Source organism: Cyprinus carpio, chromosome B25, assembly GCF_018340385.1.
Source record: "Cyprinus carpio isolate SPL01 chromosome B25, ASM1834038v1, whole genome shotgun sequence".
Lineage (NCBI taxonomy): Eukaryota > Metazoa > Chordata > Actinopteri > Cypriniformes > Cyprinidae > Cyprinus > Cyprinus carpio.
Window position 1 is genome coordinate 17,288,578 of NC_056621.1, and position 22,259 is coordinate 17,310,836.

General features: G+C 37.1%; 1 protein-coding gene across 1 annotated transcript in view; it reads left to right on the top strand.

The window, feature by feature from the left end:
* lamb1a (laminin, beta 1a) overlaps positions 1-18,706 on the top strand; it is a 33,553-nt gene extending 14,847 nt beyond the window's left edge. The window contains 18 exon segments of the mRNA XM_042753729.1: positions 647-767; positions 852-1,059; positions 5,544-5,687; positions 5,888-6,119; positions 6,205-6,368; positions 6,901-7,125; positions 7,458-7,675; positions 7,767-7,863; positions 13,545-13,918; positions 14,012-14,195; positions 14,284-14,525; positions 15,797-16,003; positions 16,178-16,322; positions 16,410-16,617; positions 17,220-17,361; positions 17,476-17,652; positions 17,741-17,900; positions 18,026-18,706. Coding sequence (XP_042609663.1) covers positions 647-767; positions 852-1,059; positions 5,544-5,687; positions 5,888-6,119; positions 6,205-6,368; positions 6,901-7,125; positions 7,458-7,675; positions 7,767-7,863; positions 13,545-13,918; positions 14,012-14,195; positions 14,284-14,525; positions 15,797-16,003; positions 16,178-16,322; positions 16,410-16,617; positions 17,220-17,361; positions 17,476-17,652; positions 17,741-17,900; positions 18,026-18,165 — 3,388 coding nt within the window. The 3' untranslated portion in view covers positions 18,166-18,706.
* The last annotated feature ends 3,553 nt before the right edge of the window (positions 18,707-22,259 follow it).

Genomic DNA, 22,259 nt, shown 5'->3' on the forward strand with positions numbered 1-22,259 from the left:
AGATAGTAGTAAACAACATTTTGCTTTTTTTAACCAAATTCTAAGGAAGAGGATGTAATCCTAGAATGCATTGCAATAAATCCAGAGAGGGGTTTATTATAGATATGTTTAATGCATACAAAGCTTAAAAGTAACAATAAAAAGTCATTAAATCTAATAAAAACCCAAGATTTTTTGTGCCCATTGCAATTTAGTCTTATTAAAGTATCAAGCTCTTAGCTTAGCAACATGCTAATTCAAAACCCCATTGAAGTCAATTGCAAGGTGAGTCTATTTGTATGGCACAGAGTTCCTGTTTATGTACAGCATTCAAAATCAGTTATTTTGATGTGTCACTTCAGTTAGGATGCTGCCTAGTTAGGTTTTTCGTCAGATGCGATCACATCAGCAAAATTTAGGTTAAAATTTGCAGCCAAGAAAGCAGCATATTTGCATGACCAACTTGAATCTGTTGCGAAATCTGCATGTGGAAATCTTTCGCCCTCATGCGAAAAATTAGAATGCGGCAATTTCCATTGACCGCAAAAATGAGCTGACTGTGGAAAATGTGACTGCACCTTTAGATGGCTGTTCTCTAGGTTTCATTAAGCTGATGTCTTTGAGTGTTAAATCTGAGAGAATGAATTCTCTTGGTTTTGCCCATCAGGTATGTGGTGCTGTCTAGGCCTGTGTGTTTTGAAGAGGGCTTGAACTACACCGTGCGCTTGAGTCTGTCTCTCTACTCGGCTCTCAGCGATGTGCAGTCACCGTACACGCTCATCGACTCGGTAGGCTCCCTCTTTTACCCTATTAGATGGACAATATCAGGAATCTTCAAATACTGAACGATCGATTTCTATTCTTGCTCTCAGATCGTCCTCATGCCACGCTGCAAAAACCTGGATATTTTCTCTGGCTCTGGGTCAGAGGGTGGAGACATGATGACCAACAGCGCCTGGGAAACCTTCCAGCGTTACCGCTGTTTGGAGAACAGCCAAGCAGTGGTGAGAACCCCCATGACTGATATCTGCAGGAATTACATCTTCAGCGTGTCGGCTTTTCTGCACCAGGGAGTTAAAGGTACATCCACAACTTCATAATAAACTACCCACCTTAAATAAAAAAAACTACTTTAAACTAATAATATTTGTGATGATATGTGTTAAATGATGTTCTTAGTCTTTGCTTCCTATGACGGGGAAGCCCGGACAAATGCTACATGATTGTATGTTAAATTAAAATTTCAGAAACATTTTATTGTGTAACCAAAATACCCATATCAATCAGGAAAAAAATACGAAACAAAATAACTTTATGCATACTGTGGGACTTTTAATTATAAACAAGTCTGAAATACACCGGGAGTCTTATTTTAAAATAAAGTTTGGAGGTCCTGTAAGGACCTGTTTAGACATTTAACACACATCTAATGCTGCATTCAAGGCCTCCTGGGAAGTTCGTACTTACGAGTTGACAAGTCGTAATTATGACGTCGGGTGCGTTCAAGTCAGTTTAGTCGGCAAAGAAGGCGGTGTACCTTCTTTTAATAAATTACAAGAAAATACAACAGGGTTTGTCAACTCTGCTTATAGAAAATGAAGAGCAAAGAATTTGCATCAGGTGTGTTTTGCGTTTTTAATTTTTTTAAATAATTTATGAAGCCACTTTAAACTGTATCGCATAAAAAATTATTAATTGTTATATTTCAATCCTGTCTATCAGTTTGAACTAAAAAATTACCGTCAACAACAGACATTGCATCCATCGATTCTGTCGTGTTTCTCATTGACACGCCCCCAACTCGGAAACTCGGAGCTTAAAGAAAATTCTCGTAATTTTGCTTTAATTCCCGAAAATTCCCCCTCGTAATTACGACTTTGTGGTGGCGTTCATGTGCGTTTAACTCGTAAATACGATGTATCCGACATGAGTTGAACGCACCATAATTGTAGTCGCAAAAGTAGTAAAATACACAAGGACTCTTATTTCGAAATATATGTGATTTACTATTGCAGACTAGTCATTCAAAAACATTTTTTTTGGTTTAAGCAAAATACCAATAATAAACAGGGACAACCCAAAACAAAACAAAAACTTCATGCATAATGCAAGACTTTTAATTATAAACAAGCCCAAGATATACCATGACTCTTATTTTGAAATATTTGTTCTTTGCTGTTCTACATGTAGCTCATTCTAAAAGGTGAGGAAGATATGTATAAATATATACTTACAACCATCTACAACATATTACTGTGTAAACACCATAAAGTAAACATTGTTAAAATGCACCAACAGTAGATTTTAAGCAATCTACTGGCATAAATGCACTTTAATTTTTAGTTGCAAATGCAAGCGTAATGCCCACACCATACTTTTAAGAATTATTAGTTATTTTTTTAATTCTAGGTATAATATCACAAATGGCATACTAACTTGATTTTTTTGATCTTACCACTTTGTTTAAAGTGCACACACATACATCATCATCGCATGACTTTGGCACCATTCTCTAACCACAGAAGAATCCCCTTTTCCCTTTATGATAGACGTGCCAGTCTTCATTCTGTCATCGTTCATTCAGCTTTCATTTTCCTCCGTCTTATGTCTCTCATCAGAGGTGCTTTCCTGCCTCGTGTCAGAGCTTGTAACTAGGCCTCAGGCATAATTATACTGCTTTACATGCTTCCTGTCTGAGACTTTACAATTGCATCAACTGTCAGGACAAGAAGAAAAGCAAAAGACGTGGCTAGAGTCGTAATTCAGAGCGCAAGCTTTGCTGACTATAAATATTAGTGTGAAAATGTTGACTTTCAAATGAAGAAATCAAACAGCATACTACGGAAAAGACATCTTCAAGTCATACTGTAAATTATCAAGCTTTATATGATACAGATTGTAAAAATTCAGTCAAACTCCAATCTGGGAAAAGTAGGCCACATTTCAAGGCTACACTTTAATAAGTAGCAAACAACACTGAAGCTATGTGGGGAGGCAGTCTTTTAAAATATGCAACTTTTAAATATCTAACAATTATATCTGATAATATAAAATTTTAACAGAGCAGAATAGTGGCACAAAATTAACAATAGTTTTTGAATCAAGTATGGTTACAATATTAAACTTTTACTAACTAATAAAACTAGAAACACTCTAAAGTAAGTTAAAATCAAAGTGATGAACAGATGCATCGTTTCATGATCCTTCTTTATCTTGGTAATCACAGGTATTACAGTAACAAAATGGATGTTTTAATTGTACTTGATTTTTTTTGTTGTGGAAAAAAATGGTGTTACAGTTGGGGAGACAATTTATTCAGTCTCCTGTCCATTTCAATAAATCATTTGTTTTAATTATTTAAAAGTGTGGAATTCTTCGTAATATAAATTTTTTTTAGTAAATAAATATTACAATTAAATGCTTTTGTTATGTATTGAGATTGTGCTGTAGAAATGAAAATAATTGAATATTCATCCATAAGTTAATTTAGTGAAAAACTACACAATTTTTTTAAAAAATTATCTGATTTGTACAAAAAATTTTTTTTGCTGTTTCAAAGCGTAAAATATCATAAAACATTAAAAGTGTTAAATTTTCGTTTTACAATCTGACATTTTAGTAAAGGATATTTGTACCTCAGTTTACTCAGCTGTAAAGCTCCATGCACAATATGATGTGGCATAAAAGCCAGCGACCTGCTACATTTTGGAAAGCATAGCTAGAAAAGTAACACTATTTTGAAAAAGTTTGTGGTGTTGTTACTTTAGTTTCTCCTTAGCACTGCTTTAGCGATCCACTAGGACTGATGTTAGGTTTAAAGGACAAGTAAAATTTCCCGGCTCTTCTGGCCTGTACCAGTGACTTCTCTAAGTCTCATATGTTTTTGTAGGTATTTCGTGGTGAGATGACTTGCCAAGTTACTAAGCAAGCATTTGTACGCAGGTGGTTTTTTATAACTGATAAAACTTTAGTTTTTAACTACAGTTTGATATGAGGTTTAAGGTGTTGTTTATTCTGTTAAAAGAGTGTAATGGAATAGTTATATACTGTCAGAAAAGTAACAAACAAAACTTTAAATAGATTACATCAGAGTTCATTTTGAGTGGCATGTTGTCAGAATTATTCATATTTTTCTCGGCCTAGATTATGAAATACCTACTGATTTTTAGTCAGTAGCTCATTGACAGACTATGTAGCAGCAAATGACACATACATCTCATCAACGCTCTCATTGTCATCCCGAAAAAATTTATTATTTCGATATTTTATATAGTATTTAAATGACTATTAATAATGCAATAAATAGTAAACGTTAATATAATAGCCGATATAGGGGTGGGCAATATGTCCAAAATCTTATATCATGAAATGAGGAATTTTATTTCACGGTAACAATATATATCACAATATAGTTCTTTTTGTTTTAAATAAGGACTTTATGATATCAAAAAAAAAAATTTACCATAGAAAAGTCCTAATTATTGTCATCAGACTCAATATCAAAAAATAAATAAATAAATAAAAAACCTAATACTAGCCTAAATAAAAAAAATTAAGTAAACAGTCTGGGATTAAAAAAGAATAAGAAACTAACTGCAAGCCATACGACAAAAAAACTACTGTAGAACAAATAAATAAGAAATGCTACATACATTGTATAAAGAAATCAAATGTATAAAAACACTACATATTCTTCACTATATAAATTATACATTTTTTCTTATTAAAGTTGCAAAAGTCATTTAGTCAAGAGCAGTGAGAGATTTTATCTTTTTTTGTTGTTTGATTAATATGAATGACAGACAGCATGAATATTAGACTGCTGTCACTTTAAGAGCTGCCCGGATCCAATATACTGTTACACATGTGTTTTCTTTCTCAGCTGTTTGCTTTCACTTAAGACCTAAATTACAGTGTTTATATTGATACTTACAAAGACGGGCATTTTGACACGTTTTTATTCGTTCAGGGCCTATAAAGCAGCAAAAATAACTCCGTTCAATACTCCACGCATTTAATACACGTGCACAAGCCTCTCAAACAGCGCTCAGAAACAGTCAAGCATCAAGCAAAATGAGTTCTCTTTCTCTGCTGATTGTGTTTCAGTGGCATAAAATCACTTGCAATGTTTAAAAAACGAGTGCAAACTATACGTTTTCATGACCATGTAGCACAGCAACATCACATGAACATGTAACCCAGATAAAGACGATAGTTCAAAATATCTGTCGGTTGACAAATTTATTCTGGTTAATCGTGTCTACTGGTATGTCACCCAACCTAAGCCGATATTACACAACCGATATCCAAGTAAGAAAAAATCCTTAAATCTTGTAAAAGATATTGGTTGATCTCTAGAATGTAGAGAAAAGAGGAATAGCTATGTGAAAAACAATCAAATTTGGTAAAAGAAAATCCTGACAGTAAAAAAAAAACACTAATATTGGTCAAGCTTATTTAGGTAAATTGTAGCACTTTTGCCATTGAAATGAATGAGAAAAAATGGCCCAAATACCTTGAATTAACCCTATCTTTCTTTCTTTTTTCTGTTCTGTTTCTCTCAGCCTGTCAGTGTGACCCGCAGGGGTCTCTCAGCACGGTTTGTGACCCGAGCGGTGGCCAGTGCCAGTGTCGGCCCAACGTGGTAGGCAGGAACTGCGACAAATGTGCCCCAGCGACCTTCCTTTTTGGGCCACAAGGCTGCAGGCGTAAGTACAACTTGTCAATAGCATAGACTGCACCATGTACAGGTGCATCTCGGTAAATTAGAATGTTGTGGAAAAGTTCCTTTGTTTCAGTAATTCAACTCAAATTGTGAAACTCGTGTATTAAGTAAAAACACTTCTAATTTATTGAGATGCACCTGTAGTTCTTTCACAAGCATAATTGTGGTCTGTTGTTGGTTTAGCATGTGATTGCAGTCCTGAGGGGTCTGTCCACTCCTTCTGCCACGAGGCCACCGGTCAGTGCGAGTGTATTCCCAGAGCGTATGGGCGGCAGTGTGACCGCTGTCTGCCGGGACACTGGGGATTCCCTAACTGTCGCCCCTGCACTTGCAATGGCCACGCTGAGCAGTGCGACCCGCTCACGGGACAGTGTCTGTCCTGCAGGGACCACACCTCTGGACACCACTGCGAGAGGTTAGTCACTGTGTTCTTTCTTCAACATTATAGGTTGATGTTTACATGAAAGTATAGCCTTTCATTTATTAAATCTCTTCTGCAGGTGTTTGAATGGCTACTATGGTGACCCCGTCCTGGGCTCTGGAGACCACTGCCGCCCCTGCATGTGTCCGGACGGTCCCGGCAGCGGAAGACAGTTCTCCGGCGCGTGTTATAAGAGCCTCGACTCCAACCAGGTGTTCTGCGTCTGCAACCAGGGATATAAAGGTAACCAGCACCAATCCTATTTGATTTATAAGAGCATCTGTCAGGAACACCGTATATTTCCTGCATCATGACACACACTAGAACTTGTCGTATAGTATACTGTACCATTCAAAAGTTTGGCAATTTTTGCTCACCAAGGCTACATTTATTTGAGTAATGAAATAAGGTAAAAACAGTAATATTGTGAAATATTATTACAATTTTAAAGAACTGTTTTCTATTTGAATACAAATCAAAATTTAAATCATCCATTACACCAAAATCCAAATTCACATCATCATTAAGAAAACACCTCACTGACACAAAATCCTTCATGAGTTCTGATTTCTAAATTGTTATGATATTTCACAATATTACTGTTTTTACAGTATTTGATGAAAAAACCTTGGTGAAGCCTTGGTGAGTATATTCAAATAAACTTTAGTGAACGATTGTGTATGTGGAAGAATATGGTGATATTAAGTCTTGTAATATGTAATTTTGTAGCAGTGAGAGCTGATTCAACACACCTCTTGTCTTGTGTCACGCATAGGTGCCAGGTGTGAAGAATGCGCCCCTGGTTATTACGGAAACCCACACGAGGTGGGCGGAGAATGCCGGCCCTGTCAGTGCAACAACAACATTGACATGACGGACCCGGAGTCCTGTGATGCCCGAACGGGCGCTTGTCTCAAATGCCTGTACCACACCGAGAGCGAGGGATGCAACCGCTGCAAGCTCGGTTATTACGGCAATGCACTGACACAGAGCTGCAGAAGTAAGTTCTTGAAGAACTGTTTCAATACTGTATCTTAAAATCGTAAATTGTAGTACAAAGTAGTTAGAACAAGTATTATTATCGATATTTATAAATCTACTTAAAACATAGAATGGACAATTGAAAAGATTAGTACTTTTGAAGTCTAGATAAAGTTTGTTTTACCAGTATATATATATATATATATATATATATATATATATATATATATATATATATATATATATATATATATAAAAACATTTTAAAATGCACATTTTCTGCATCTAGTATAACTATGCATTTGATTCCTAGCCGCTGAGTTTCTAATGTTTTGTCCTGGTCTTTCTCAGAGTGTGTGTGTAATCATATGGGCACTGCTGAGGAGACGTGCCCCTCTCAGGGTAACTGCAACTGTGATTTGAACAGCGGTCAGTGTCAGTGTCTTCCTAACGTGGTGGGCCTGCACTGCGATCAGTGCGCACCAGACACTTGGAACATGGCCAGCGGGAAAGGCTGCGAGGCCTGCGACTGCGACCTCAACCATTCCTTCAGCTCGTCCTGCAATGAGGTCAGACCACCTTCACACAAATGTGTCATGTTTGGGATCGTAATAAAGTGCACATGGATTAATCTGGGTTTTTTAATTCTCTGTGCTGTAGATCATGGGCCAGTGCTCTTGTAAACCAGGGTTTGGCGGCAGAACCTGCCGAGAGTGTAGAGAGCTGTTCTGGGGAAACCCTGAGGTCAAGTGCCACGGTGAGTTCAGAAAATAAATGACCCAGTCAATTATGATAATAATTTGCAATGCATTTAAATTTAGTAATGTGATGTATTTCTAAGGAAACCAGAATATTCTTTAGGAAATAATTTATTACAGTGTGTTATTTTGTTCATTTAATTTTTTATATATTAAGACAATGTATATTTTGTGATATTTGTTTTAATATTAATATTAATATAAAAGGATGCATAAAACTGATCAAAAGTAAAGACAGTAAAGACATTTTTAATGTTATAAAAGATTCTATTTCAAATAAGTGCTGTTCTTTTGAACTTTCAAAGAATCCTGAAAAAAATAAATCATGAGTTCCAAAAATAAAGAAATGTATATATATGCTTTGCAGCACAGAAATAAATTACATTTTAAAATATATTACAACAGAAAACAGTTATTTTCAGTTGTAAAAATATTTCAGTGTGTTTCAATTTTTACTGTATTTTTGATCAAATAAATGCATATAAAAGACTTCTTTTGAAAAACATAAAAAATACCTCATCGAAACCCAAACATGTTTTCTGTATATATATATATATATATATATATATATATATATATAAACCCAGATAACGTAACTAAGCTCATTTTGCTGTCATTGCAAACACTGCAGATTTTTTTACTGCCATTACCCCAAACCATATAATCTGTAGGCAACCCAGTTTTGTAGGAATGTCTAGCAGAATGGAGAAGTCCTCGGCCCACTCTCTGATTCGCCCCAGATGTGCACGACCATGACGAGCGCGTGGGGGGATCTGTCCAAGCCTTGCAATACTATCTCTACTCCCACAATGCACCTTTGTATTCGTGGGCTTCCCCTTATGGGGTCATTAGTGTCTGGCGCAGTGCTTCTCCTCAGAAAAGAGGCTTTGTCCTTTCTCTGACTGTATTTGCGGCTGTGGAGACCATACCTTTGGAAATCTATTTGAACTTGATGAAGAATTTTCTGGTGATTTTGAGATCTTGAACACAAGGGAAGTGCAGATTCGGTTGGTATTCTGAGCATCGACTATCAACAGATCTCCTTCAAGATCATTGTGACGCATTGTTTTGTCAGACCTTCACCACAATCTCAGCCCAATTAACAGCTCATTATCAAGGGTGATGCATGCAAAATATGACCCACCATCAGCATTACCATCACTTTACAAGTTGGTGAAAGAGATTTCCAGTGAGTAAATCAGTCTGTTCACACAAAGTGATAGTCGTATAAACGCCTTTTATGGTACATTATTGAAATGGCATGAAGGTAATCAAATGCAGATTTATTTTTTTTGCACAAACTATTCCTTTAGTAAGCCATTTGGTCTTGAGCAGAGCAGGTTTTGGACTCTCTTTGAGCCGATGAAGTGGTGTGCTGACAGAGATCTGTTCCACCCCACACCCCTCCGTTTGTTTGGAGAGTCCTGATGGAGCAGGAAGCCCCCTGTGTTCCTCTAAAGATCCAGTTACCCCTCTATAACCCCCCTGTTGACTCGCCCTCAGTATGCTCTTTCCTGTTCAAGCACAGCACTGAGCGTTTGTTCAGTTTGAGCTGTGCTTTATGTGGTTTCCTGTTAAATACTAGTTCGATAACCCTGTGAAATCCCAAGCTTTACGTTTTATCCAACCACAACTGATTTCCTCAGAGATTTTATGGGTTGTAGTTTAACTTTTTGTATAATTAGTACAACTTTTGTGTGCCTAGAGGCGTCGTCTGATCCGAATTCTGATCAATTATGGCAATACATTTCATTTAGTAGACAGTTTTATCCAAAGGGACTTACAATTGAGGAATCTTGAATTTATATAATTTATATCTTGAATATAAATGTTTAAAGCCTAAAAGTTAATTAAAAGTTCATGCTCTATCAGCAAAACAGTAAAAAAAATGGGTAAAATGTTCCTTAATCTCTAAAAGCCCTTGTGAAAAAAAGTGACGTTTCCTCTCATGCATTTTTACAATAATCTTGTCTGCATGGTGATGAAAAACAGATGGAAAGCATACATATATACAGGGGTGCACATAAGTTTTTCAGTCTGGAAAGCACCTAGAGATTTGGTTTGGTGCTGACACTGCACATAGTGTGATCCGTTAAATAAATAAAACTATAAAAAAATAAAAGAATTAATAATAGTAAAAATAATGTAATTGTGCTTTATTTAATTAGGTTATTTAAAAAATCTAAATAATAAATAAAGTGCGCTAATATATTATTTAAAAAAAAAAAGAGTATTCAATAAAAATATAATTATTTTATAGTACACTTAAAAATAGAATGCTGATATTTACATTTTAAACATTTTCAAACCTAAAACCAGAAAGCTTTTATTTTGGCGAGTTGCCGGCGAGTAAGTATACGCACTGCTGGGTTTAGCGCTGCAGACTGAAACGCGTCAGTGAATGAAATTTCACAGTTTCATGTTTTGCGCCAAAACCGGCAGCGCAAAGCTTAGATTTACGCTTTCTGTTTGAATGGAAATCTTATACAGTATTACAGTTAGTCAATCAAAAACAGTGCTTGTGCATTAACAGCCATCAACCATGTCGGTGCGCAAATCAGCGGTTTGAACTTATTTACCCCGTGCATTTTTTATTTTGGTCATGCATGCACGGTCATTCTGCATCAGACAGCCATGTAAAACATATTTGTAAATGAAAACCTACTGACAGTTACATTCAAAGTTACTGCAGATCTTTAGTTGGTTTGAGACTAAATTTATTGTAAGAAATTGGATGTTGGGCATGCCACGGCAGCTGCCCTCATGGCTGGTTACTGTTTACACAGATCTAGCAAATATATCACCAACCCAGGAGTTGGTGCATTTTTTAAGGTATAATTTCCAAGAGCTTGTTAACACCGTCATGAATGTTTAACAGCAGTAAAATGGACTTTGTTATTACAGAAGTACCTCTCGAGTGGTTTAGTCTGGGAGTTCTCCTTCTCAGCTGGCGTGTGATATATTTTACATCCCCATGCCTTAGCCATATATGTCTATGTAAACGATTGCTGAGTACACAAACACACTGCATTGCATTCAATCTTGTTTATTTTAGGCCTGCTTTTCAAAGGCTCATGTAATTCTCAAGCTGGCTTTTAAACAATAAAATGCAGATGTGTTCCTCGGGGCAATAAAAACCTATCCTAGAATTTTTGTGTCAGTTGCTACTAAATACTTCCCATCACCAACACAAAAGATCCTGCGCCTGTTACCGTCTCCAGGGGTCACATTCACAGCATTGTCCCAACAAGAAACACCCCCGGTGTCGCCTGAGGCCCCCTGGATAATACCAGGGATTAACCTCCGAGATAATTCCCTATCTCTAGTACCTTGTATGCATTAATGGCCTTAGGTGAAGGAGTCTTTTCCTGTGGAATGTGTGTTTAATCACGTCACACTGGAATGCGTTTTAAGTAAATGGACCGTCCCAGACAGGGTCCCCCGTTCACGTATTGTATGTGTCACATGTATTGTCCTGAATTCTCCTCGATGGTCAAAAAAGTGTAGTCTCTGGTTACCTATTTACCTGTAAAGACATGCGCTCTGTTAAAAATTAAACTACGAAGTTGGCAGAGAAGCGCTTTTGATCTGGCATTTATGTGTCTTTACGCAGACTGCATAATGCTGCTCAGAGGTGGCATGAATGCATGTACACTGCAATTTCAACTGTATACTTTGATACGAGGGGATTTGGTGGGTCAGTGCAGGCATACAATCTGGCTTTTATACAGCATTATGTCTTTACAGAGACATTCATGCAGGCACAGAGCAGCCTTAACATGCAAGCTGTGTAAACATTTGTTTTGGCCACATTTTTAAGCATCTTTCATGGAGAAAACTCCATGATGTTAGTTTTGTCTGATTTTGTATTTACGAATTGAATGAATGCCACCACAAAGTCGTAATTATGAATGGGAAACCTTGCAGATGCAAAGTTTGTTTTGAGCCCAGAGTTCATTTAAACGCACCTTATGTCATAATTTCCAACTCATAAATGCTAACTGCAATATCTTTGTTGCAGTAGACAGCTGGCTTGTTAACTAGGCTTTGGAATAGTGCTAAACAGGTATGTTAAAAATTGAATATAAGAAATAGATTCTTTGATTGGTGAAAATGGTCTTGATGAAGGTTAACAAGGCCGTCACAACTAGAATTTTCTGTGGATGAGTATGTTTGTTTAAGGGCCTCATGTTAAGTCATTCCTAACTTGGTATTTGCTAAGTGTCTCGTCTGTCATTGTGGGGCAGTTATTGCCTTTTGTTCACCAAACACTCGCAGTGCAGTGCAGCACTAAAGTGTGCAAACAATCTTTTCCTTCATCCTTCCACTCCCACCACCTCCCCCCGACTCCGTGGCTCACTCTGTCAACTCCAGCCTGATAAGGTCACAGTAACTCAAAGTTTGCACTTGTTGACAGAAAAAGCCACAGTCAATGAGCGGTTGTCTGAAACATCTCGGTTCATTTCTTTTAGCCTTTCAAATGTTATTTTTCTAAAATCTGTCTCTTTCTGTAGAAATGTGGCCAAGCAATCTACCCAACATATTATAGGAAATATAATTACTGAATCACCATTTTGCCAGTGCTTTTATGCAAAACACAGCACATAATTATTGAATTCTTAGTTAAAAATATTGTAATTTAAATGTTTTATTTTTTACTTCTATTATAAATGCAAAAATTCTACAAATTTATAAATTCATTCTTAATGATTTATTATTATTATTATTAATTCTTATAAATGAAAAAATACTATTTACACTATTTTAATAGTTTTGTGTATTTTATGCTTTTAGTAGATCTTAACTCAACAACATGCTTAACTTTAAACCAGTGTTATTTTAGTATTATTTCTATATTATTACATATTCTATTAATATTTTTGATTAGCTTTTCTTTTTAATTTAATTCAGTTTATATATATATATATATATATATATATATATATATATATATATATATATGTATATTACCGTTTAGGTTTAATTTATTTTTACGTTTTAGCTTCAGAGCTATTTTATTTTTCATTTATTTTTCGGTCAGTGATTTTAATGTTTCAGATGAAACTTATTTCAGTTAGTTGCTAAGTTTAAGTTTTTTTTTAAAAAAATATCTTATATGTGACCCTGGACCACAAAACCAGTCATAAGGGTTAATTTTTCAAAATTGAGATTTATACATCACCTGAAAGCTGAACAAATAAATATTCCATTGATGTATGGTTTGTTAGGATAGAACAATATTTGGCTGAGATACAACTATTTGAAATTCTGGAATCTGAGGGTACAAAAATATCAAAATACTGAGAAAATCGCCTTTGAAGTTGTCCAAATGAAGTTTTTAGCAATGCATATTATTAATCAAAAATTAAGTTTTAATATATTAACAATAGGAAATTTACAAAATATCTTCAGTGTAACATGATCTTTACTTAATGTCCTAACGATTTTTGGCATAAAAGAAAAATCAATAATTTTGACCCATACAGTGTATTTTTGGCTATTGCTACAAATATAGCCCAGCGACTTAAAACTGGTTTTGTGCTCCAGGGTCACATATGTATATTTTATTTCAGCTTCATTTCAGTTAACATAAATATTTTTAATAGTTTTAGTTAATGATAAGCCTGCATTAAACTTCAGATCGCTGTACTTAAACCTCAGTATTCCTGTATATTTTCAGCATGTGATTGTGACCCAAGAGGCATCGCGGAGCAGCAGTGCAACAAGGTCACAGGTCACTGTGTTTGCGTGGAAGGTGTTTCCGGGCCTCACTGTGACACGTGCGCTCGAGGCTACACGGGCGAGTTCCCACACTGCGAGCGCTGCCACCAGTGCTTCGCTGAATGGGATGTAATTGTGGGCGACCTCACCAACCAGACCCACAGACTGGTCCAGAAAGTCAATACCATCAAAGCCACCGGCATTACGGGACCCTACCAGGCCACCATCAATAACGTTGAAAACAGCGCCAACTCGATCCGCAACATCCTGGCCCAGAATCCAGCCACTCAGCCTCTGACAGAGATCCAGGGTCTTCTCGAACAAGCTACGTAAGTTAAAGCCTTTCTCAGGATGTGGCAGCAAGTGTAGATCCTTCTCATCAGGTCTCATGAGAATAATCTGTTTGAATTTATCTTCTCTCTGAAGGCCTTGATGGCTGAAATCAACACCAATCTTAACCTGACAGAGGAGACCTTGTCCGAGATCTCATCCGACAACAACAGCACAGACACCAAACTGAAATCCCTCAAAGAAGAAGCTCAGAAACTGGAACAGACGGTGAAGGAGCTTCAGGGGCAGGTGGAGTTTGTGAAGAATTCAGACATTCGAGGTAAGTAACATCACTCTAGATCTTGTAAATCCCTTTTCTTCAACAGACCCGGGCAATGCATCAACGCAACATGTTTTTCGATCCACAGGGGCCAGAGCCAGCGTGACTCGATATTATGAGCAGTCCCAGATGGCAGAGATCCGTGCGAATGCCTCCACCATTGACCCAGACAACCTGGTCAATCAGTCTGCCACCCTGCGGACAGAAACGGAGGACTTGATGAACCAGACCAAAGAAGAGTTCATTCAAAGGCAGGATGAGTTTTCGAAGAAACTGGACAACCTCGCTGGACAGCTGGAGACTCTGGACCTGTCTGAACTTAGCGAGAAGGTAAAGCAGTCAACAGATTGAGGAACATGGTCAAGAGCTTATCTAATCACTGACACACAGTAGTTTTAATGAGCAAAGTTTAGTTTTCAGAAACAAATCAATGTCACTTTCATGTTATATTTTTGTAAAAAAAATCATTAGAGATCCTCAGGCTTTTGTTTCTTTTTTTAATATTCTAAACGTTCTATTACGTAGCAAATTGTGCAGCTCATTGAAGATAGGTGTACCATTGCTGATTGGACTTACGTTTTTGCTTGGCGGATGATAAAACAAGTGAAAACCTAAGTAATATCAAGAGACCAGAGTGTCATAGAGTAGTTAGGGCTGCGCAATTCAGCAAAAAAAAATTAAATCTCTATTTTTTCAGAACGTTTGACCGATTCTCGATGTGTCAGTTGCTCTGTACGTAACATCTATATGTGCGCTAGATTTCAGCAGATGATTTTGCTAAACTAAGACGAAACAAGATGAACATTTAAAGGGTACTATAATTTAAAAAACTGTAATATTGAGTTAATACATATTAAAAACACAAACCAACACATTCTTACCAGTCAAAAAAGTTTATCCAATTTCTTCAGGAATTTAAATTTCGGTGGTTTTTACAACCAGTGGCTGCACAATGTTGTGGCATTTTGAAACTCATTTATTTATTTTAATAGTGAGTGACGACACATCGACCGTTCCAAGATGGCAGACGTGTTGACGTGTCTGGACAGATCGAATGTGGCATCTATCTACACATATGTATGCTAGTAACAGCACAGCAATGCCTAGCAATAGAATACCAGGCAAATACATAGCAAAGGAATTTTTTGCAATCACACACAACTCTCCAGCATCATGGCAGTAGCTATATTTCCATCAGCCTATTTTAATGCACATTTTGAAGTATCACATGAGAAACTGATGGAAAGTGATGGAAACGGAAATTCGAATAAAACTCCTTTAATTCGCCAAAAAGTTTTTATGCTCACTTGAGGTGGTTTTTGACTCGTGCGAAAAAGGGTTAATGTGAAAAATGGGAGATGGAAATGCATTTTGCGAATAAATTCCTCCAAGCGCATCAAAAAAGCTGCTATGGGATGGCAAAACCTGACTAACTAGCGGACCGATGGATGGAAACGGTGCTTGTTTGCAAATGTTTTATGCGATATTCCAATTTTGCGCACAAGTTAAATTCGCAACTTTTTGATGGAAACCCGGCTAGTGAGTTTTGCATATGTAAATATAAAAGCCTACTTTTAACTTTGTGATCTCTCTCCGGATAGACATGTGGCAGTCCAGCTGGCTCAGAGAACTGTGCTGACTCTCCCTGCGGAGGCCTGAGCTGTGTGGATGGGGAAGGAAACAGGAAGTGTGGAGGAGAGGGATGTGATGGCCTCACCACGCTGGCCCACAGTGCCTGGCAGAAAGCCAAGGACTTTGACATGGAGATAATCAGCGCTATGGAGGAAGTGGACAAGCTCTCCAAAATGGTGAGTTTTCTCAGCTGATACTGTATCTGCTGTTGATATGATAAAAGATTTTGCAATGCTTTTTTTGTAGAGATATACTTCTGTTTGGCTCTTCTCATAGTTAGGCACTTGATAACTGCTGATTGCTTTCGTTTAGACATTAAAGGATTTCTTTTCTTTAATTTGTATTCTCAGGTGTCAGAGGCAAAGGTAAAAGCAGATGAAGCAAAGCTTAATGCTCAAGAAGTGCTGGCAAAAACCAATGAGACCAAAAAGCGTGTGGACGGCAGCAACGAGGAGCTACGCCAACTTATCAAACAGATCCGAGACTTCCTCACTCGTACGAACCCTTACAGGTTTCTTTGAGATAGGTTGCTTGGAAGATCAGATCCTTGATTTTTAACTCCTACTCTATCTGGTTCTACAGAAGATGGAGCGGACCTGGAAAGCATCGAGGCTGTGGCCAATGAAGTTCTGCAGATGCAGATGCCCACCACACCAGCCCAGCTGCAGAACCTGACCGCAGAGATCAGGGAGCGCGTGGGCAGCTTGACAGAAGTCGAGGACATCCTCAACCAGAGCGCCGCTGACATCCTGAGAGCAGAAAGCCTGCTGGAACAAGCCCGCAAGGCCAGGTCTGAGATCCATTCAGTCATTTACATCAATCCCAGAGAACAGTTTGATATAGTAGGCACTTGCACGATTTTTGCAACCTCATTACCGAATGTGATTATTATTTCCATCAAATAAACATCAAACTTTGTATTTTGGATGCTAGGTTAATTTTTCTTTTCATTTTCTGCAATAGTCTATTTGATAGTTCTTGCAAAAACCTGGGATCTGTGCCTCTAATGCTTAAAAAATGTCATCAGACTAAAGCAGTGGTTCTCAACTTTTTCGACTTGAAGTCCACCGTTGTCCAACATAATACAAGACTTTGTCTTACAAATGGTTGTCGAAAGCAAAGAATTTGTAGGAAAATGTGACGTAAAGCAAAACTATTTTTGGAATGAGCACCCCAAAATAAGCAAGAAACAAGCATTGAATTTAATTTTGCAAATGTGATGCAGGGCGTTGTAATTTTGTGATTTCAATACTCTTAAGTCATCCTGTGGCCCTCTAGTGGGCCCCTGGTTGAGAACCACTAAAGTGTACCGTATCTGTGGAATGTGGTAGCACTGCCACCTACTGGCCAGTTCATTGCACATCATGTTTGTATATTCTTTGGTTTTCACAGGAAGGAGGCGACAGATGTGAAGGACACGGCTGAGATGGTGAAGAAGGCCTTGCAGCAGGCTGAACGCGCCCAGAGTTCAGTAACCGAGGCTCTGAAGCAGGCCAGTGCTGACATCAAGGGAACCCAAGACTTGCTGGTCTCGGTAAGTCTACATTGCCAGTCATTTGTTCCAAGGGGACAATTTTAGGCTTGTTTTATTCATTATCAATATGGTGCAATATGGATTTGATAACTTTATGTGACTCTTTTTTACAAAGTGGAGTCTGAGACGTCCGACTCGGAGCTAAAACTGAGTAACGCCACCCGAAGGCTCCTGAAGTTGGAAAGCGATGTAGCTCTGCTGAAAGAAAAGGCTCTCAACACCTCCACCAGTGCCAACAGCACAGAGAAAGAGGCTGAGAGCATCAACGCACTGGCTGAGCAGCTCAAAAAGGTGCACTAATTACCTGGACGTGATACGTCATCTTTGGTATTGAGTTTTTTGGGTTTGTAACCTCCTGTGCTGTGGACTGTTTATGCAGGATCTGGATTCAGATCTGAAGGACAAGTACAGTAGTGTTGAGGAGCAGATCACACAGAAGGCTGAAGGAGTGGCAGAGGCCAAGAAAAGAGCAGAGAAACTCCAAAAGGAAGCCAAAAATCTGCTGCTACAAGCCAGCGACAAACTTCAGCTTCTGAAAAGTATGTCAATACTGCATCTCTGATTCTTGTGAAGCAAATATTACAGTGAAAGACATATCACACAACTGCTTCCGATTACATTTTGAATGTTCTCACTTACAATGAGCTAAATGACTGTTTTTCAGATCTTGAGAAGAGCTATGATGAAAATCAGAAGCTGCTGGAGGACAAGGCCAATGAGCTGGTGGACCTGGAGAAGGCTGTGAAAGAACTGCTTCAGGACATCAGTCACAAAGTCACCGTCTACAGCACCTGTCTGTTTTAACACTACTACTGACTGCTTTAGGAAGATATATTAAATTACCTTCTATGTCAAATCCCTGAGAAGGTTTTGTGAGTTTTACATCTGTTACAGCTACAGTTTTACCCATACGTTTATATTTGATCATTGTATGAAAGGGTGTTACACACTTTTATGAACACAAGAGAATGTTATTTGGATTTTAAAACATAGCAGACCAAAGAGTGAATGTAAGATATGCCCAACATGACTAGGAGACTGCAGTTACATTGACCTCATTGTTTCAATTTTAGATTAAAGTTCAAATAAAAAGTAAAATAATATAAATGTGATTTTTAAAAAAAAACTTTTTTGGTTACTGATATCTGGACCAACTTGTGAATATCATGAAAATTCAATCAGAATAAACTCAAGGTAGTAATACAGTGTGAAACTGTGTCATTGTTACAGTGTGAATTTGTCTCATGTTAATAAAATACAGGAAATCTGAGGTTTCATCTTATCCAGATGTTACCCATTTTTGTTACCCATTCTCAATGGGAAGGTGCCCAAGCAAAATTGCTCATAAAGTTGCCTTGTATATCAGCAGCTTTAGGCTGCAGCTCTGACATTGTTGCTCATTGTGGTCATTAAAATAACCAGATCATAAGAGTCATTTGATTGTGAATCAGACACTAATTGTGCTGTATATGTTATTGTTATTTGTCAACATTATGTTAGATTATGCTTAACTAATTTCATTAAGGTAAGGATTCATCAGACTTGTTTTAAACTGGTAACACCTAAGTTCGTAATTTTTTTTTTTTTTTGAACGATTCATTGAAATAATCAGATCATAAAAGGTTTTTGCTCTTAAATCAGACTACATCGAATGCTCTGTATGTTTTTTAATCACTATGAACTATAAAGAATGTGTATATAATTTTATAGTGAAATTAAGTTGATCAGATTTTTCTAACTAGTAACTCCTAGTTCATGAGTTTTTTGTTTTGAACAATTTAATAAAATAACTGAATCTACTTGCTCGAGAAAGAAACTACTGACTATCACAAGGCTATATAAAGATGTGTTTTCTTGCCATTACTTCAGTCTTTTATCTCAGTACATTCAAATTAGACTGCTTTCACAACACATGTTAAATATGTTACTGTATATTGCAATAAGAATTGACGGTTAAGAACAGGGCTTAACAGAGGCACCTCAAAGAAGCAGATAGTGACAGGAACCTAAAGGCAGTATAACAGTGCCTTAAAACCCCAGTGAGCAAGGCAAAACTCCCTACAAAATCAAATGCAGAAAGAATCCTTTGGAGCAATCAAGACTCAGCCATGGGGACCCATCCTCCTCTGGCCGGCACATATAAAATACTGCCTGTTTGATTTATAATATTTATGGCTTGAAGATAATTAACAAAATAACCGCCCAATTCTAAAATAGCTATTGAGCCCATTTGTACTCTACAACTCCTGCCTTTAGTCTACAACACTTACCTGTACTTTAAAACCCAACTTGTATTCTACAAGACTTAACTTTAGTCTACAACTCACTGTTATTTCACAGGACTTACCTGTACTCTACAACCCTTACCTGTATTTCACAGGACTTACCTGTACTTTACAACTCTTACCTTTATTCTACAAACCTTACCTGTAGTTTACAACCCTTACCTGTATTCTACAGGACTTTCCTGTACTTTACAACTCTTACCTGTAGTTTACAACCCTTACCTGTATTCTACAGGACTTACCTGTACTTTACAACTCTTACCTGTAGTTTACAACCCTTGCCTGTATTCTACAGGACTTACCTGTACTTTACAACTCTTACCTTTATTCTACAAACCTTACCTGTAGTTTACAAGCCTTACCTGTATTCTACAGGACTTACCTGTACACTGCAAATCTTATCTCAAGTCTACAACTCTTACCTGTAGTTTACAACCCTTACCTGTATTCTACAGGACTTACCTGTATTTTACAACTCTTACCTGTAGTTTACAACCCTTACCTGTATTCTACAGGACTTACCTGTACTTTACAACTCTTACCTTTATTCTACAAACCTTACCTGTAGTTTACAAGCCTTACCTGTATTCTACAGGACTTACCTGTACTCTGCAAATCTTATCTCATGTCTACAACTCTTACCTGTACTTTACAAGCCTTACCTGCATTCAAGAGAATTTACCTGTATTTAACAGGACTTTCTTGTACTCTTACTGTTAGTCTACACCTCTTACCTGTACTTTTTAACTCATACCTGTATTTCACAGGACTTACCTTTAGTCTACAATTCTTTACTTTAGTCTATAACTCTTACCTGTATTCTACAGGACTTGCCTGTAGTACTCTACAAATCTTACCTGTACTAAACAAAACTTACAGTACATATACTCCACAACTCTTACCTGTACTATACAACACTTACAGTACATATACCCCACAACTCTTACCTGTACTAAACAAAACTTACAGTACATATACTCCACAACTCTTACCTGTACTATACAACACTTACAGTACATATACCCCACAACTCTTACCTGTACTATACAACACTTACAGTACATATACTCCACAACTCTTACCTGTACAATATAACACTTACATATACCCCACAACTCTTACCTGTACTATACAACACTTACATATACTCTACAACACATACCTCATATTACTCGTACCTGTACTCTACAACTCTTACTTATAATTTTCAGTGCAGTGTTTTTCAGTCCTGGTCTAATTGTATGTGTCTCTTATCTGTCACAGTCTCAGGACTGAAATCCACTGCTGTAGTGAAATACTTTGGTCTCTGATGAGAATAATTTCTTAACGTAACCCTTAGCAGTGACTTAAACACTAAAAACAATCAAAACTAGCAAATAAATAAAAAAATAATAAAATAAAAAAAATAAAAACAAAAAAAGCTTTTATGCTGCAATAACACTTTCAATCGATTTTTTTTAATAATAAAGACCCAAAAATACAGTTTTGTGTGTGTTAACTGTGTAATGTCAATGACAAGAAGCTGAGCGCCGCCTTGTGTCTGTATCATCATACTGCACATGTATTTTAATCACAACCCATATTACATTTTCAGTTGATTCAGCCATGTAAGAAGCAAAAGTTTTGGATGGAGGTGAAGTGATCTGAAAATGTTTATTAAAAAGCACAAATAGCAGTAGTTAATGGTCTAGCTTTGCCTTCAGTTCACACGGAAGCACCAATAACTATTAAAATTACTGATATGCAGATGTGAGACTGAAGCAGCACACGTTCAACCGTTGATTATTCAGTTCAAACATCAACTGTGACGTCATAAGCGGCTCATAGAACGTTCACGCTACACGTTGTACTCAATTCATTCATTCATTCATTTAACAGTGAGAAATACCAACAAATACATTAAACACTTCCTGTCCCCCGAAAGTATAACGGATATAAATAGGCCTACCTTTCTATGTTCTAGTTTAAATAATTTTGTCACGCCTGTAACAGTGAGAAGAAAGAACATATTTATGTGTGTTAAGGTAGTACGTACATTATAAAGTAGTACATTTTCTGTCATACTTTCAGGAATGTAAAATAAAACAACAATGCAGGAACAACATATAGGTTTTCTCTGGACAAAAGCATTGTCTCAGTGTGGATAGAAGGCCAAAACGTCGAGAAAAAGATGCATTTTCAAATTTATCTAGATTAATATGGATGTAGCCTAATATTTACATTAATAAATCTGATGACACTACTCACTCCTGTTACTTTTACTCAGTTACTATATAAAAGTAATGAGTATATGGGTAACAGGACTGAAAGTAACAGGGTTGAGATTTTAGGATAAAATTAGCAAACACGTGTAATCAAGCCACATGGAGTACATGCTAATATTATGAGAATACTCACCAATGTTGATAGTTGATTATGTGTGATGATGATAGTAAAATGACCACTAGGTGGCAGCATATAAAAAGGTTTCGGGGTTCACCACCGCAAACCGCAACAAAATAAAAGGCGATGAACAGACATAAACAAGGTTTGTGTCCTTCAAAGTCAAGTGCATTCACATTTTCATTTTCATTGTATTTAGTTTCGTAAGAACATGTCAACAAATTAAGCAAT